This window comes from Periophthalmus magnuspinnatus, chromosome 1, assembly GCF_009829125.3.
Source record: "Periophthalmus magnuspinnatus isolate fPerMag1 chromosome 1, fPerMag1.2.pri, whole genome shotgun sequence".
Lineage (NCBI taxonomy): Eukaryota > Metazoa > Chordata > Actinopteri > Gobiiformes > Gobiidae > Periophthalmus > Periophthalmus magnuspinnatus.
The window spans coordinates 30,409,272-30,424,990 of NC_047126.1; the positions used below are offsets into that span (position 1 = coordinate 30,409,272).

The 15,719-nt window shown below is 42.6% G+C and overlaps 2 protein-coding genes across 4 annotated transcripts; both read left to right on the top strand.

Moving 5' to 3' along the window:
• Nucleotides 1-1,222: 1,222 nt before the first annotated feature.
• On the top strand, nt 1,223-5,107 carry LOC117370217 (uncharacterized). Of its 3 annotated transcripts, XM_055224732.1 has the most exons (5): nt 1,223-1,260; nt 3,370-3,510; nt 4,374-4,413; nt 4,509-4,692; nt 4,803-5,107. In XM_055224732.1, exons 1-5 carry the CDS (start codon nt 1,247-1,249, stop codon nt 5,081-5,083), a joined length of 660 nt encoding a protein of 219 aa, XP_055080707.1. In that variant the 5' UTR covers nt 1,223-1,246; the 3' UTR covers nt 5,084-5,107. The 3 variants fall into 3 exon arrangements, with proteins under 3 accessions (XP_055080707.1, XP_055080708.1, XP_055080712.1); XM_055224733.1 differs by lacking the exon at nt 4,374-4,413 and having other exon boundaries at nt 4,565-4,692; XM_055224737.1 differs by lacking the exons at nt 1,223-1,260; nt 3,370-3,510 and adding an exon at nt 4,068-4,205 and having other exon boundaries at nt 4,378-4,413.
• LOC129456573 (protein NLRC3-like) lies at nt 5,107-9,168 on the top strand. Its single transcript, XM_055224695.1, has 2 exons — nt 5,107-6,568; nt 8,992-9,168. Exons 1-2 carry the CDS (start codon nt 5,500-5,502, stop codon nt 8,994-8,996), a joined length of 1,074 nt encoding a protein of 357 aa, XP_055080670.1. The 5' UTR covers nt 5,107-5,499; the 3' UTR covers nt 8,997-9,168.
• The last annotated feature ends 6,551 nt before the right edge of the window (nt 9,169-15,719 follow it).

Sequence of the window (15,719 nt, forward strand, 5' to 3'; positions counted from 1 at the left end):
AGTTCTGGTTCAGTCCTGGTTTAGTCCTGGTTTAGTCTTGGTTTAGTTCTGGTTCAGTCCTGGTTTAGTCCTGGTTTAGTCTTGGTTTAGTTCTGGTTCAGTCCTGGTTTAGTCTTGGTTTAGTTCTGGTTTGGTCCTGGTTTAGTCTTGGTTTAGTCCTGGTTCAGTCCTGGTTCAGTCCTGGTTTAGTCTTGGTTTAGTTCTGGTTCAGTTCTGGTTTAGTTCTGGTTTAGTTCTGGTTCAGTTCTGGTTCATTTCTGGTTTAGTCCTGGTTTAGTCCTGCTTTAGTCCTGGTTCAGTCTTGGTTCAGTCCTGGTTTAGTCTTGGTTTAGTTCTGGTTCAGATCTGGTTCAGTCCTGGTTTGGTCTTGGTTTAGTTCTGGTTCAGTCCTGGTTTAGTCTTGGTTTAGTTCTGGTTTAGTTCTGGTTCAGTTCTGGTTCAGTTCTGGTTTAGTCTTGGTTTAGTCTTGGTTTAGTCCTGGTTCGGTCCTGGTTTAGTCTTGGTTTAGTTCTGGTTCAGTTCTGGTTTAGTCCTGGTTTAGTTCTGGTTCAGATCTGGTTCAGTCCTGGTTTGGTCTTGGTTTAGTTCTGGTTCAGATCTGCTTTGGTCCTGGTTTAGTTCTGGTTCAGTTCTGGTTCAGTCCTGGTTTAGTCTTGGTTTAGTTCTGGTTCAGTTCTGGTTCAGTTCTGGTTTAGTTCTGGTTCAGTCCTGGTTTAGTCTTGGTTTAGTTCTGGTTCAGTTCTGGTTCAGTTCTGGATTAGTCCTGGTTTAGTCTTGGTTTAGTTCTGGTTCAGTCCTGGTTTAGTCTTGGTTTAGTTCTGGTTCAGTTCTGGTTCAGTTCTGGATTAGTCCTGGTTTAGTCTTGGTTTAGTTCTGGTTCAGTCCTGGTTTAGTCTTGGTTTAGTTCTGGTTCAGTCCTGGTTTAGTCTTGGTTTAGTCTTGGTTCAGTTCTGGTTCAGTTCTGGATTAGTCCTGGTTTAGTCTTGGTTTAGTTCTGGTTCAGTCCTGGTTTAGTCTTGGTTTAGTTCTGGTTCAGTTCTGGTTTAGTCCTGGTTCAGTTCTGGTTCAGTTCTGGTTTAGTCCTGCTTTAGTCCTTGTATATTTCTGTTGTTTCTACTCAGAGACCTGGAGAGTGGCGGTCTCTGCTGGAGCTCAGTGTCACCACAAAGAGGAAGGGCCACTAACATCAAAAGAATCAAAAGTGAAAGTGTGACACAAGAGCCATGTTTTTGAGGCCTGTGCGGAGATGTCGCTGACGCAGTAAGTTTTTCCTAGAATTAACATTTAAAACAATGAAACAAAAGGTGCAGACTACGCACTTCCTTGGTCCAGCTCTGTGTAGATTGGTTTAGTTTTTACTTGGACCAAGTCAAGTCAAAAGTCTACTCTTTCTATTATAGGGCGATTACATTTTCAAAATTCCAAACTGGGACACGCCCAGGTTGAGATGGTTGGTATGAATAAAACTGTTAAAAGAGGACGTAATGGTGTCCATTCTCGACTCACTTTTAGGTGAGTATATAATCTATAATACGAGGGATTTCTGTCAGTGCTTTTTAATCCACAACGTCACATACAGAAATAAAACGCCTATTAAAAGCATCACATATCAGTAGTAGTAGTAGTAGTATTTACAACACCTGAAGATAATAAAATATGGGTTGGTAATGTATGAATACTAAGTTCTGAGAGGGATCTGACTGTCCTCCAGAACTCTGCTGTGACTCTCTGTCAGCGCAGACACAAAATAAGACGTTTTTGTTCTTTCTCACTGCTGATAAATATCTATTTCTTTTTAATGGAACAAATGCCCAGTCCAAATCTGACCTAGTTGTGTGTTTCTTTCTCTAATTAAACTTGTGTTGAACCAAGGATTGTTAGTTTTTGATTCTAGCATTTAGCTGCATGTCAGTCTGTGATTTCTTTGAATGTATTAATAAAAAATGTGAAAGCTACATCAGGGTCGGGGAATGCTGATGTTAGAGTAATATCACTGTAACAAGGTCAGAGAGGCAGCACATTGAAATGTTTATACGATCTCCTCACCTTTACACATGATGTGTCTTTTTCACTTCTGTATTTTGAATACATCCAGTTGGACAATGGTCACTAAAATCCAGTGTGAAACACTGTTTGCCTCATAATTATGGAGTTTTGTTAAGATTACATCAGTGAGTGTGCCTTTATTTACATTACTAGAGAGATTCAGGCCATTGCGTTGGTCTTTCAAAGTTTCAGACTTTTTCTCCAGCCAATTAATATTTATATGGCCCATTATTAGGACCTCGTGCCTTTCCAGTTTAGAAATGATCATGAACAGAGCATTAAGAGCATTTATAGGGGCTGAATAAATACCAACAAGAGGCAGTTTCTGATCAGGATCATTTTCACAGCTAACAGACACAGATACTTAAAACATTTAGGCTTTGAGCAGAAGAACAGAAGATCCACAGACAGGTGATCTTTGACATAAATGGAAACACCTCCTACTGTAGAGTTAGTCACAACAAGACACTTTGTCATTTTGATAATGACATAATGATTTCCTTATCACTTATTTTATTTGAGAGCTAGGTTTCAGAAAATACAAAAACATCTGGGTCTGTTTGATCTGCCCAGACTTTAATGTTAATCTCATTTAGATGTGATACTAATTACATTCATATGTACAGTTCCCAGTCCCTTTCTTGTCTTGAAATTTTGTGTATCAAATAGTCCTGACTCTTTAGGAATACCATACCTATTTGAGATTGACCGGGATCGATTTGATGCCTGGGGATTAGGTTTGTTTGTAATATTGATCTTGACCAAGTTACACGACCTCCAATCATTTCTTTTATGTTTACGAGATATTTTAGATGTTGTTTATCCTAAATATAAGGAGTCTTTCAGTAGGTACTCCTCTTCCGGAATCCACAAAAGGAAACGAGCACTGCAGTAACCCTTCAGCCAGTGTGAAGTAAACTTCATGTCACTCAAATGGAATCAGTCATTATGCATCATTTTCCCGTCTTTAGCTCCATATCTATAAGAGATTTGAAGTCATTTTCCAACACCTCAGACTGTTGTAGTTTAATGTCAGTGGTGCTGTGCATTATCACAGTGGATATGTGTCACGGTGATACTTGAGCTCCAGGATGAACCAATGAGGAGCTGGGGGCAGGTCTTATTCAGTGAAGGACACTGTGAAGGACTTTCTCTTTTTCAGTTTTTATTTTTATTTCACAAAAGTGGTGAAGGTTCCACAAGTAAATGTCAGAACAGGCAAAGTAAATGTTACGTATAAAATATAAATGAGAGAAATAAATAAATACATAATAATAAAAACACATGAAAACCTTCTGTTCAAATGGACTCTTCTGATTCCAGCACCTACAACATGGACCCACCTGGACCTGGCCCCGGGTCTAAACCCAGACCTAAACCTGCTCCCAGCTCTCTGTCTCTGAAAAGTGACCACTCCAATGACCATCCTCCTGAGTTTAGAGAGGCTCTTCCTGAAGGCCAGAGGTAAGACCTGCTTAATCCAGAGCTCTGGGCATCTTCACAGGACAGCACCACCTGCTGCTCGTCCTTTCAATTTCAATTCAATTCAATTCAATTTATTTTTCACAATGGTCAAAGTTTAGTAAGCCACATACATACACACACGTAGCAACATACTCATCTACAATTCAGCGTTTATATGCTACATATCCTTCATCAGTGCAAACAGTGATCCAGTTTTTGAACGGAGCTACTCCCAGTGTGAGACAGATGAGTTCAGGTGGGACAGGATCACGGGGTCTTCTAAAGATTGTACAGAGGTCTCAGAGAATCAGCTGTTCTGAACCAGGACTGACCTGAATACACCATCAGAGTGAAACAACTGTCCTACAGGAGATTATGGATTTGACTGTTTTCAACTGCATTTAACCAAAGATCAGTCTTTCTAAAATATTTTAGCAAACGGCACCCATAGTCTTTAGAACTGAGCAGATCTAAGGCTCAAGTCTTTGCCCATCAGACCCGATGATGTCAATTGTCCCAAAGGCAGCTGGTCCCTGCTCAGAGGGACTCTCCTGTTCACTGTCTCTGTGTGTGGACCTCCTGTACACCCTTGTATACAGCCCCACTGTGGTGCAAATATAAGAAGGCCACACTGCAAACGCTCAAAGGATCTTCTAATGATGTCCTCAGAATGCTGCTGGAAAAGCCTAGGGCCAGTAGTGCCAGTCTCCTGTTGTGTCAGGCTGCGGTGAACACTTTTCAGGCTGTCATGACAAACCTGATGTAAACATTCATGTGTAGCCTGAGCGACTGTGTGAACTCTGTGGTGGTGATGCTGGTCCCAGGTTTAGTGCTGTGCATTTGATGCATTTATTGTTTGACAGGGAGCCAGGCCCAAAGGAGCAGCTGGACGCCATATTCAGAGTGAGTACCTCATGAGCATCGCATGTGTGAGGTTCTGGGGGTGTTCCTCAGGTACTCTCCTTGACTAAAACACTTCTCTTATTGTTCTGTTCCAGCGTCTGGAGGAGCAGGTCCTGAGGTTTGTCCAACAGCAGCTCCAGAGGCTCCACAGGCTCCTGGCCTCAGATTACCCAGAATGTTCCGAGAGTGAGGAGGAGGAGAGCAGAGAGGTTCTGAACATCACCCTGGACTTCCTGAAGAGGATGGACCAGGAGCGTCTGGCCCAGTGTCTGTTCAACAGTAAGAACCTCCAGATGCCCTCCCATCTCTCCCATATCCCTGTGTCAGATGCCCTCCCACATGAATTATTACATATGTTTAACATTATAACGCTTCTGTCTTCTTTAAAGGGAGTAAAGTTGGATTCAGTGATAAAATAAAGTCTGATTTGAAGCAGAGGTTCAGCCGTGTGTTTGAGGGTGTGGCTAAAGCAGGAGACTCCGCCTCCCTCACCCAGATTTACACAGAGCTCTACATCACAGAGAGCGGAGCTTCAGAGGTCAACCAGGAACATGAGGTCAGACACACGGAGAGCCCGTCCAAGACACCGGCCGCTCTAGAGACCACATCACATGTGAAGACATCTTTAAGCCCCGCCCACACTCACCAGAGCCAATCAGAGTGGTGCTGACAAAGGGTGTGGCCGGCGTGGGGAAAACAGTGCTGACACAGAAGTTGAGTCTGGACTGGGCTGAAGGCCACGCCCACCAGGACCTCCAGCTGCTGTTCCCGTTCACTTTCAGAGAGCTCAATGTGCTCAGAGACACACAGTTTAGCCTGGTGGGACTGCTGCACCACTTCTTCAGTCCATCCAAAGATCTGTGCAGCTTCCAACAGCTCCAGGTGCTCTTCATCTTTGACGGTCTGGACGAGTGCAGACCTCCTCTGGACTTCAACAGAACCCGTGTCTTGACCGACCCCACAGAGTCTGCCTCAGTGCACGTGCTGCTGGTGAACCTCATCAGGGGGAGGCTGCTTCCCTCCGCTCACCTCTGGATAACCACACGCCCCGCTGCAGCCAATCAGATCCCTGCTGAGTGTGTCTCCATGGTGACAGAGGTGCGAGGGTTCACCGACTCGCAGAAGGAGGAGTACTTCACAAAGAGGTTCAGAGAACAGGCCACAGCCATCATCTCCCACATCAAGAGCATCCGCAGCCTCCACATCATGAGTCGCATCCCGGTTTTCTGCTGGATCCTCTCCACAGTTCTACAGAAACTTCTGGAACAAACAGAGGAACCAGAGCTGCCCCACACTCTCACACAGATGTTCATTCACTTCCTGGTGGTGCAGGCCAATGTCCAGAACATCAAGTATCACCAGAGATCAGGGGCGGACCTTCACTGGACGCCAGAGACCAGGGAGATGGTGAAGTCTCTGGGAAAACTGGCCTTTGAGCAGCTGCAGAAAGGAAACCTGATCTTCTATGAGTGTGACCTGAGCGAGTGTGGGCTGGACGCTGCAGCAGCCTCAGTGTACTCTGGAGTGTTCGCACAGGTCTTTAGAGAGGAGTCGGGCCTGTACCAGGACAAGGTCTACTGCTTCATCCATCTGAGTGTGCAAGAGTTTTTGGCTGCTCTTCACATCCATCAGAGCTTCTTCAGTTCTGGAGAGAACCTGCTGGAGCCACCACACTCCTGTGAGAGTCTAGACCCTGAGGCAGCATTCTACCGCTCTGCTGTGAACCAGGCCTTACAGAGTCCAAATGGACACCTGGACTGGTTCCTGCTCTTCCTCCTGGGGCTGTCTCTGCCAACCAATCAGAAGCTGCTGCAAGGCCTGCTGACTCACACAGGAAGTGATTGGACCAATCAGGAGACAGTAAAGTACATCAAACAGAAGTTGAATGAAAAGGGTCTGTCTGTAGAGAGAAGCCTGAACCTGCTCCACTGTCTGAACGAGATGAACGACCTCAGTCTGGTGAAGGAGATACAGAAGAACATGAGAGGAGGACGTCTTTCTTTTCGAAGCATGTCTCCTGCTGAGTGGTCGGCTGTGTCCTTCCTCTTACTGTCCTCAGGCTCAGTCCTGGAGGAGTTTGACCTGAGGAAATATGAGGCCTCAGAGAGAGCTCTCCTGGGTCTGCTGCCGGTGGTCAGAGCCTGCACCAAAGCCTGTAAGTCCACATTGTATTTAAACTTTATTTTGGGGAGGCAATGACTCAGTGATCAGAGCAGTGGTCGGAGGATCAATTCCTGCTTGGGCCAAGTTCTGTCGTTGTGTCCTTAGGCAAGACACAGCAACTCTCACCTTGTCTAATATGAAAGTGGTGTGTGCATGAGTGATTGTTTTGGTTGGAGGGGCTGATGGTGCAGATTGGCAGCCTTGCTTCTGTCAGTCTACCCCAGGACAGCTGTGGCTACAGTAATAGTTTACCACCATCAAGTGTGGAGTGAATGAATAATGACTGCAGTGTAGTGCTTTGAGAGGTCTGTAAATCATTATTAGTATTAAACTCTTGTTTGGTCGTAGGGCTGGGCCATTTTGCTTTAAAATCAACCAAAAAAATTATTTTCATTATTTTTTTCCCTGCTAAAATAAAAATGTTCTGCAAACTGCAGAAAACTGTCAAAACAAAATTACGTTTAATTGTTTAAATTCAAGTTATTGTGAAGTAAATAGTGAGCTCCTTTTAACTAAAAAGCACCTAAAGAATGTGATGTTACTTCAACATTGTTTTGAGAAGTGATGATGTTTAACTCTTTGGTGATCGGGGGAAATCATCTCCATTTTATAAATGAGGTAAAACTAAACACTACAGTGTTGTTACATTAAAATCGTGGCTGATGTGGGGAAAAAGACTCACACTTTCACATTTCTGATTTCAAAGTGACCCTGTGCTAAACTCCTCTGCTTTTCTCTGGGAGTTAAACACACACAATGAGCACATCACTTACAGCCTTGTTTCCATAGAGCCGGTACGGGCCAGATACGATGTGGACCCTGAGTGTTTCCACTGCCTAAAGCTATCTGTCCTACCCCCTTTTAGGGGTCCAAAACATACTGCAGGAGGTACTACCTTTCAAATGGTTCTGGAACACTTGGGACCTGGGACCGGCTCGTGGGGCTTGGTGCTAGTCACACCCCCCGCGGAGTCATCGGACCTGCAGAAACTCCAGTTGCATCTCCATGTTCTGGGTTCAGGGCTCTGCTAAGTGAACAACTGAAGTCACCTCAACATAACTAATATTAACTTAATAAAATCTAAATCATACCTGAATTATTCTCTCATAAGGCTGATCTCAGTGTATCACAACAAGACGTTTAGTATTAAGTTTGCGACGCTGTGAGACGAGGCTAAAGCTAATATAAACACTAAACTAATTCCAGTTTATCGTCAGTTTTTTGCATTTATTTCATGTATCTGCTCCTCTACGCTGCGTTTTAACCCCTCTTTATTTAACGCATTGGGGTTTACTAGTGCTAGTTCCATTATATGCAGCAAATGTTATCTTTGTTTTTATCTTGACGGGAGTGGAGTGTGGATAAACAGGAAATGGCCGGATAGGTCTGTTCAACATATAAGAGACATCACTGGAAACGGTATGTCACAAAATCAAGTCAGCGTCTGGTGAGACACAATTATTTTATAATTATATCAGTTTTTTAAATGTTTTTTTTAAATGATGATCGTTTATTTGAGAAATGTCATGTGCCACTCCTGGCGTACTGCTGGTCCAGTAACTGTGGAGGCGTGTCCAGCCATGGTGTTCTTATAGCTGTCTCACTTGTCACGCCTTTGGGTGTGTCTTGCTAGAACTGTGTCACGCCCAAAAGCATCCTGGACCATTTGTAATGGAAACATTCCCCAGCTTGGGCGTAACCCCTCTCCAACTATTCCGCGTCAAGGCGGCCCCAAGTGAAATGGTGGAAATGAGGCTTAAGGCTGAGCTCACACTGGCCCAATGGAACCAAGCTCGGACAGCCCCTGAAGTGCAGTATGTTTGTCTAGTGTGAGAGGGACTTTGGGCCGGCTGGAGGAGATGGGCCAAAGCACAGCATGTTTCTCATGTACGCACACTGTTTATGTTTAGAGCCCTGTGTTGTGGTGGATAGGACAGAGGATAAGAGGAAAAAGTGAATGAACTCTGCTCCAAACTCACGGCTCACCCACGCTCAGCCTCTGTCTGTGACATACAGAAGTTCCTCGTCCTTGTCTCCTGTTATCCTCGCTGCTCCACACTGTTGTTTAATCCATAAACTCAGAGGAGTAACACAACAGGACTTATATCTGACTCACTGTTTAAGACACATTTCATGACTCTGTTGTTATTTTCTCCGCTAAAGCGTTAGCTCTGCTGCTCCACATGCAAACAAACAGCTCCGTGTTATGATGTCACCAGACTGTGGCTTGATTTGGTTGTACAGGTGTGAGTGTGGGCCATAGGACGCTCTGTAGTTCCAATGATAGAAAGTGAGGGATATAAAATTGAATATTCTTCCAAATAATATGTTGTTTTGAACTTAAAATTTGATGAATTATTTTTTCCCCAGCCCTATGTGGCAGTTCTATTCTCTAATATCCCTCTCTCTCCTCAGTCTGATTGGGTGTGGACTGTCCCGTCACAGCTGTGGTCCTCTGGGTCCTCTGTCCTCAGTCCTCAGCTCCTCCAGTCTCACACATTTGGATCTCAGTCACAACCACCTCCAGGACTCAGGAGTGGAGCTGCTGTGTTCTGGACTGAAGAGCGCCCCCTGCAGACTGGACACTCTCAGGTGAGACAAGTCAGTATTCCCAGATTAAGTTTATGAATTTCTCAAACACAGGACTTCAAAAGCTTAAAGACAACATGTTGTGCTTTTGTTTCCAAGTCCATTGTCCTTCGATTCAGAGGCTTTATATAGGATCAGTGTGGACATGTCCAATGTTGAGCTTGCCGGGGACAGTCCCCTCTGATATTTATGTTCCCCGTGGACGGCATCATGTCCCAACAGCTTCTGTGCTGACCTAATTTCTCTGTGTTTATTCTGTCCAGCTGATGCGTAGCAGACATCAGTCCCACTGTCATTCTGTCCCTTCTCTCCGTTCAGAAATTTGCACAAACTTTACATCAGTCCTTTTCCCTGTAGTCCCTTCTCTGAGCACAGAGGTTTTCATCTTTTTGCTGTTGTAACGTGGGGCACAGCGAGCAGTGGGCTCTGGGTTTAGGAGCAGACATGGATAAACACATGCACGGGCAGATCAAGGCCACTGGGGTTAAACCATTACAGTTTTTTTTCTACTGGGGCCAAGCTACAAAATGCTGTTTATCTCACGATAATCGCCTCATAGTCTCAGAAAAAAGAGAAAGAATGATCATACTCGTTACAAACTAAAATGTCACACAGGCAGAGTGAAGGAGTGGGGAGAGCCTCAGAATGAAGGAGAGGGAGGAGCCTCAGAGTGAAGGAGAGGGAGGAGCCTCAGAGTGAAGGAGAGGGAGGAGCCTCAGAGTGAAGGAGAGGGAGGAGCCTCAGAGTGAAGGAGAGGGAGGAGCCTCAGAGTGAAGGAGAGGGAGGAGCCTCAGAGTGAAGGGCCGTGTCCCAACTCGCCAAATGCACCCTTTGAAGGGTCCCTTCGAAGTACTCTTCAAAGTGTTGTTTGAAGGTTCCGGTTGAGAATCTGCCCTCCTCAGTGTAGCCGCCATCTTGCTGAAGTGGGACAGGTCTACACCACGGACCGCACTTCCACCGCTGTCTTTGAGTGAACGATACGTACATTACGTACGTTATTTTTAATGATTTATTATTTAATAGAAGAAAAGTCAAGATGTCGTCGTCACAGCCGTTTCTTTCTGTTTAGATTGAATATCAATAGGCAAATATAACGTTTGAGGTGATTTTTTTTCTCAATTGTAGCTACTTCATAACTTTAACAAAATATACCTTGTGAAAACGTAAGAACAGAGACAGAGGTAACAATATCATTTTTACATTCATAGTCTATAAACCAGAGAACACTGATTAGTTGTACATATAGTGGGATATTGCAGTTTAATGGTTCAGTATTTTGGCCAGTGGCTACACTACTTTAATAACAGTAGAGGGCACTGTTTCCCTTCTATGCCGTGCCAGTTCTTTTCATCTGATTATTATAAGGTATTTTCTAGCAGTGCAGCACTACATCAAGCTAGTATCTTGATTTACTAACACGAAAGTAAATGACACGTTCCACCAGGGGGCACAGACCTATGGAATGTACGGAACTCATGAAGATTTTGTGCACGTCTCAGGACTCTCTTCTGTCCTTTCCTGAGAGTCCGTTGCTTCATTGTTCACATTACCTGTGTGGAACTCATTAAAGCTTCTGACTTTATGTTTCAGTCTCTTGGTCTTTGACACTTACAATAGAAATGAACATTCTTACATTATTCTTATTGCAATAATCATTTCTAATGATAATAATGTCTTCTTATTGTCTAGCAATAACTGCACATTCCTTTATTCCGTTTAACTCCCCTCCTTTTTAATCATCAAACAAACTGTACAGATCTTTATTCAGATTGAACAGTTTCATGTCGCACTGATTAGGTAAACCAGTACAAACATTTGAACATGTATTGCGCAGCCGACTCCATTTTCTTCTCTTTTTTGCGTAGTCGCGGTGCATGATGGGATATAGCAGTGCGTGAAGTGTGCGTGGATGCACGCTTCGATTACGTCCGATCTCCATGGAAACGGTGGAAAGGGCAGGGCAGGTTTGTCAGGCGCATTCAGTAGGGTGCATTGAAATAGGACAGCCCTTGTTGCGCCGGAAATTACGTAAATGCCCTTCGACGCACACTTCGAATGGTGAATCTAAGGCCATTTTGGCGAATTGAGACACGGCCAAAGACTCTGGACTGTAAACCCCATTCATACCACTACTGTCCAATACTACAAAAACACAACCTACTCAGATGGGAAAATATGATTAAATATGCTCATCTATGTCTGTTGTATAAAGTCATCCATGGTTTGTTCTCCTCCACTCAAACAGTTTATTAACACTCGGACTTCTGAACACAGCAGAACCAGAGGAGCAGTGAGAGCGGACTGTATCATTCCCCTCCGGAAAAGTCTGTTTGGTCAAACTGCCTTTTCTGTTAGAGCTGCTCAATACTGGAATGACACCCCCACAACCACCAGAAACCTCAACACATACTCTTCATTCAAAGTACAGTTAAAACAATGGCTCATAGACAATCAAAGCTGTCAACATTAAGACATCCACCTATCGCTGCCCCCTGCTGGACACTGGCCTATTGACTTTAAGCTGCAATTATTATTTTTAAGTTATTGAGTGAGAGTGGATATCTGTAATTGTCTGGTTATTGATTGCGGGTGAATGCTTGTAATTGAGTTGTGTGAAGTAATGTACTTTTTAGAATGATGAATTTTAACTTTGTAATGTGATTTTATTTTATGTAGTGACACCTAACATCTGTCAAGAGACTACAGATGAAAAATAGCCATCTGACTAACTCTGGCACATTTACATGCAAATGCTCATTAATATGCACTGTCCCTGAAATAAATAAATAAATAAATAAATATCCTTCCCCCTGTGTTAGGCAATGGGTGGGGTCATGCCCAAAACTCATCCAATCAAAAACAACAAAACAGCAATCAAAGAATAGCTACAAATCAGGAAAAAACAAACACGCAAATCAGTTATACAAGACAAATACCAAAAATAACATGCAAAATAATTAAATGGGCCACATTCCCATACAAAGATGTGAGTCTTGTCACTGGTGAATCTCCTAGCCATGAATGTTCTAGGGACATGCATGGTTTGTCCGTATTGGAAACAATAAAGGATAAAAATGCCAAATGGGGCTGAAAAACATCACGGATTTCTGGAGAATCAATGATTTTATTTGTAACTCTTAGGTGACCAATGAGCTCCTTCATTTCAAAATCACTGAAAAAACAAACAAAAAAAAAAACTACATGATCATGTCAGTCTGGTGGGGTGGGGACCAGACTAACAGAGAGATATAATTTTTTTTCTGAATCAGTTTGATTTCAGAAATACTTTACATACATACACACTTTCACTCCCTGCAGATTTGGTGCTGCCGTGTCTGCAGAACAGAGCAGAGATGACAGTGAAGTTGGGGATAAATAGGCTGAGTGACTGTAGCTTCCTTGAGATGTGACGACAGTGCCTCCAATTAGCCGGGACACCAGTGCGCTCTGTAGGATCAGACTCGCCCTCTGATGACACCACACTTTTACATGGGGAGAAAAGCCTGTTTGTGGAACATTTGCATTCATTTAACCGAGGATAAACCTACAGCTTAGAAACACAAGAGCTGCCACGCTTTAATTAAAAGGAGCAGAGTGAGGAGTGGGGGACGTTTGTGTAGTTCATAAACTTTAAATAATCAGAAAAGGGTGGCAAAGATATTCAGATGTCTGGATGTCAGGCCTGCTTATGAATCTGTGTATATAAATAAAATATATGTTTTAATGATAACGGTAGCGGTGTTGTGTGTAGACCTGTCACCATAACACATTTTGAAGCAGGATATAATGCTACAGAGAAATACTTCCAGAAATGATAATACTGAAAGTGTTTTATGCCAGTGACACAATTACAGAAAAAGACATGAACTGCAACAAATAGACAGACGAATGAAGCAATAATTAGCCATAGAAGTTACTTATTCAACCCTCTACAACTCAAATGTGCATATTACAACTAAAATAACAAAAAATGTCCACATTATTGCACAGAAAAACTACACACAATGAATGCGGAGTCCCAAAATATCCCCCTCCATCTGTCATATATTGAAAAATAGTATTTATGATGACAGGCCTAGTTGTGTGTGGTGCTCCTTTCGTTGTCGTGTCTAACCCTACACTGGATCCTGCTGAATTTTCCCACCTGCTCAATGACTGAAACACAGGGTCGTGTCATGGTTTGTTGCTGTCTCAGAGTATAGATTGGGCCCAAAAATGTATAAAGACCCTCTGTCGTGGATCATGTTTTGTTTCATGTTTTAGTTTGCCTTATTTCTATAGTTTATGTGTTTTAATTTGACATGTGTTCCGTGTGCTTGTGTTTTTTTGAGTTTTACTTCCTGTTTGTCTACCCCACCTTCATGTGTTTCAACTGTGCTTTGTTTCGTGAGCCGTGTCTCAATTCGCCAAACTGGCCTTAGGATCACCATTCGAATTTAAATTTTAATTTAATTTCCGGCGCGACAAGGGCTGTCCCATTTCAACGCACCCTACTGAATGCGCCCGACAAACCTGCCCTTCCCTTTCCACTGTTTCCATGGAGATCGGACGTAACTGAAGCGTACATGCGTGCACACTTCACGCACTTCTATATCCCATCATGCACCGCGACTACGCAAGAAACAGAAGAAAATGGAGTCCGCTGCGCAATATACGTTCAAATGTTCGTACTGGTTTACCTCATCTACAACAGAGCGACATGAAACTGTTAAATCTGAATAAAGATCTGTACAGCGTGTTTGATGATTAAAAAGGAGGGGAGTTATATGGAATAAAGGAATGTGCAGTTATTGCTAGACAATAAGAAGACAATATTATCATTAGAAATTATTACTGCAATAAGAATAATGTAAGAATGTTCATTTCTATTGTAAGCGTCAAAGACCAAGAGACTGAAACATAAAGTCAGAAGAGTTTAATGATCCACACAGGTAATGTGAACAATGAAGCAACGGACTCTGAGGAAAGGACAGAACAGAGTCCTGAGACGTGCACAAAATCTTCATGTGTTCCGGTACATTCCATAGGTCTGCACCCCCTCATGGGCACGTGTCATTTACTTTCGTGTTAGTAAATCAAGATACTAGTTTGATGTAGCGCTGCACTGGTAGAAAATACCTCACAATAATAATATGGAAAGAACTGGCACGGCATAGAAGGGAAACAGTGGCCTCTACTGTTATTAAAGTGGTGCAGCCACTGGACAAAATACCAAATTGTTAAACTGCAATATCCCACTATATGTACAACTAATCAGTGTTCTCTGGTTTATAGACTATGAATGTGAAAATTAATATTTTTACCTCTGTCACTGTTATTACGTTTTCACAAGGTATATTTTGTTAACCCTTTAAAGTTATGAAGTAGCTACAAATGAGAAAAAAATCACCTTGAACGTTATATTTGCCTATTGATATTCAATCTAAACAAAAAGAAATGGCTGTGACGACGACATCTTGACTTTTCTTCTATTAAATAATACAAAATTAAAAAATAATGTACGTAATGTACGTATCGTACGCTCAAAGACAGCGGTGGAAGTGCGGTCCGTGGTGTAGACCTGTCCCACTTCAGCAAGATGGTGGCTACACTGAGGAGGGCAGATTCTCGACTGGAACCTCAAACTACACTTTGAAGAGTACTTCGAAGGGACCCTTCAAAAGGTGCATTTGACGAATTTGAGACACGGCCCTGGTGTGTTTTAGCTTGTTTCCCCTTGTTCTTTGTTGGTGCATTGTCATCGTCTTGTTCCTCTTTGAGTTCATTTTTTGTGATTCCCCAGTACAATTTTGTAGATGAAATTATTATTATTTAGCAGTTTTACATTTTAGGTGTTATTTTGATAACCTCCATGTGACACCCTCCCAGTGTTTTTAAACAGAACACCTGCATTCCAGGGGCTGGTACTTTTCTATCCTACATTTCTAATGCATTGTCAATGGGAGAGTTAGTGTTAGCCTCAAACACTGCATTTTTGAAAAAATAGAGTTGTTTTGGAGGCCTACAAACAGCGATCATACATGAGTAATATCAGCAGTAACAAATAAAGCTTTACTTTTATTTCATAAAGTGCCACAAACCCAACTCAAACTATAGACCAACCAACTATAAAAAATGGAGCTGGAAATTAAAGATACAATCCGCAAGTTGATTTGATTTTTTTTTTTTCAGTAGATGGCAGATGTGAAACCTGTTCTCCCTCCTCGCATGAAATTATTAAATCTGAATAAAGATCTGTACAGGCCGTGTGTTTGATGATTAAAAACCTTTCCAGCACTGCCAACATTCTTCTGGGCTGGTTTGGGGGGATACATTCTTATCATTAGAAATTATATAATAATAATAATAATAATAATAATAATAATAATAATAATAATAATAATAATAATAATAATAATAATTTAAGAATGTTTGTTTCTGGTGTAAGTGTCAAAGAGAACCAAGAGTCTGAAACATAAAGTCAAGGGTTTAATGAGAACCACACAGGTAAAGTCAACAATGAAGCAACAGACTCTCCAGAAAGGATGGGTGGAGAGTCCTGAGATGTGCCTGTT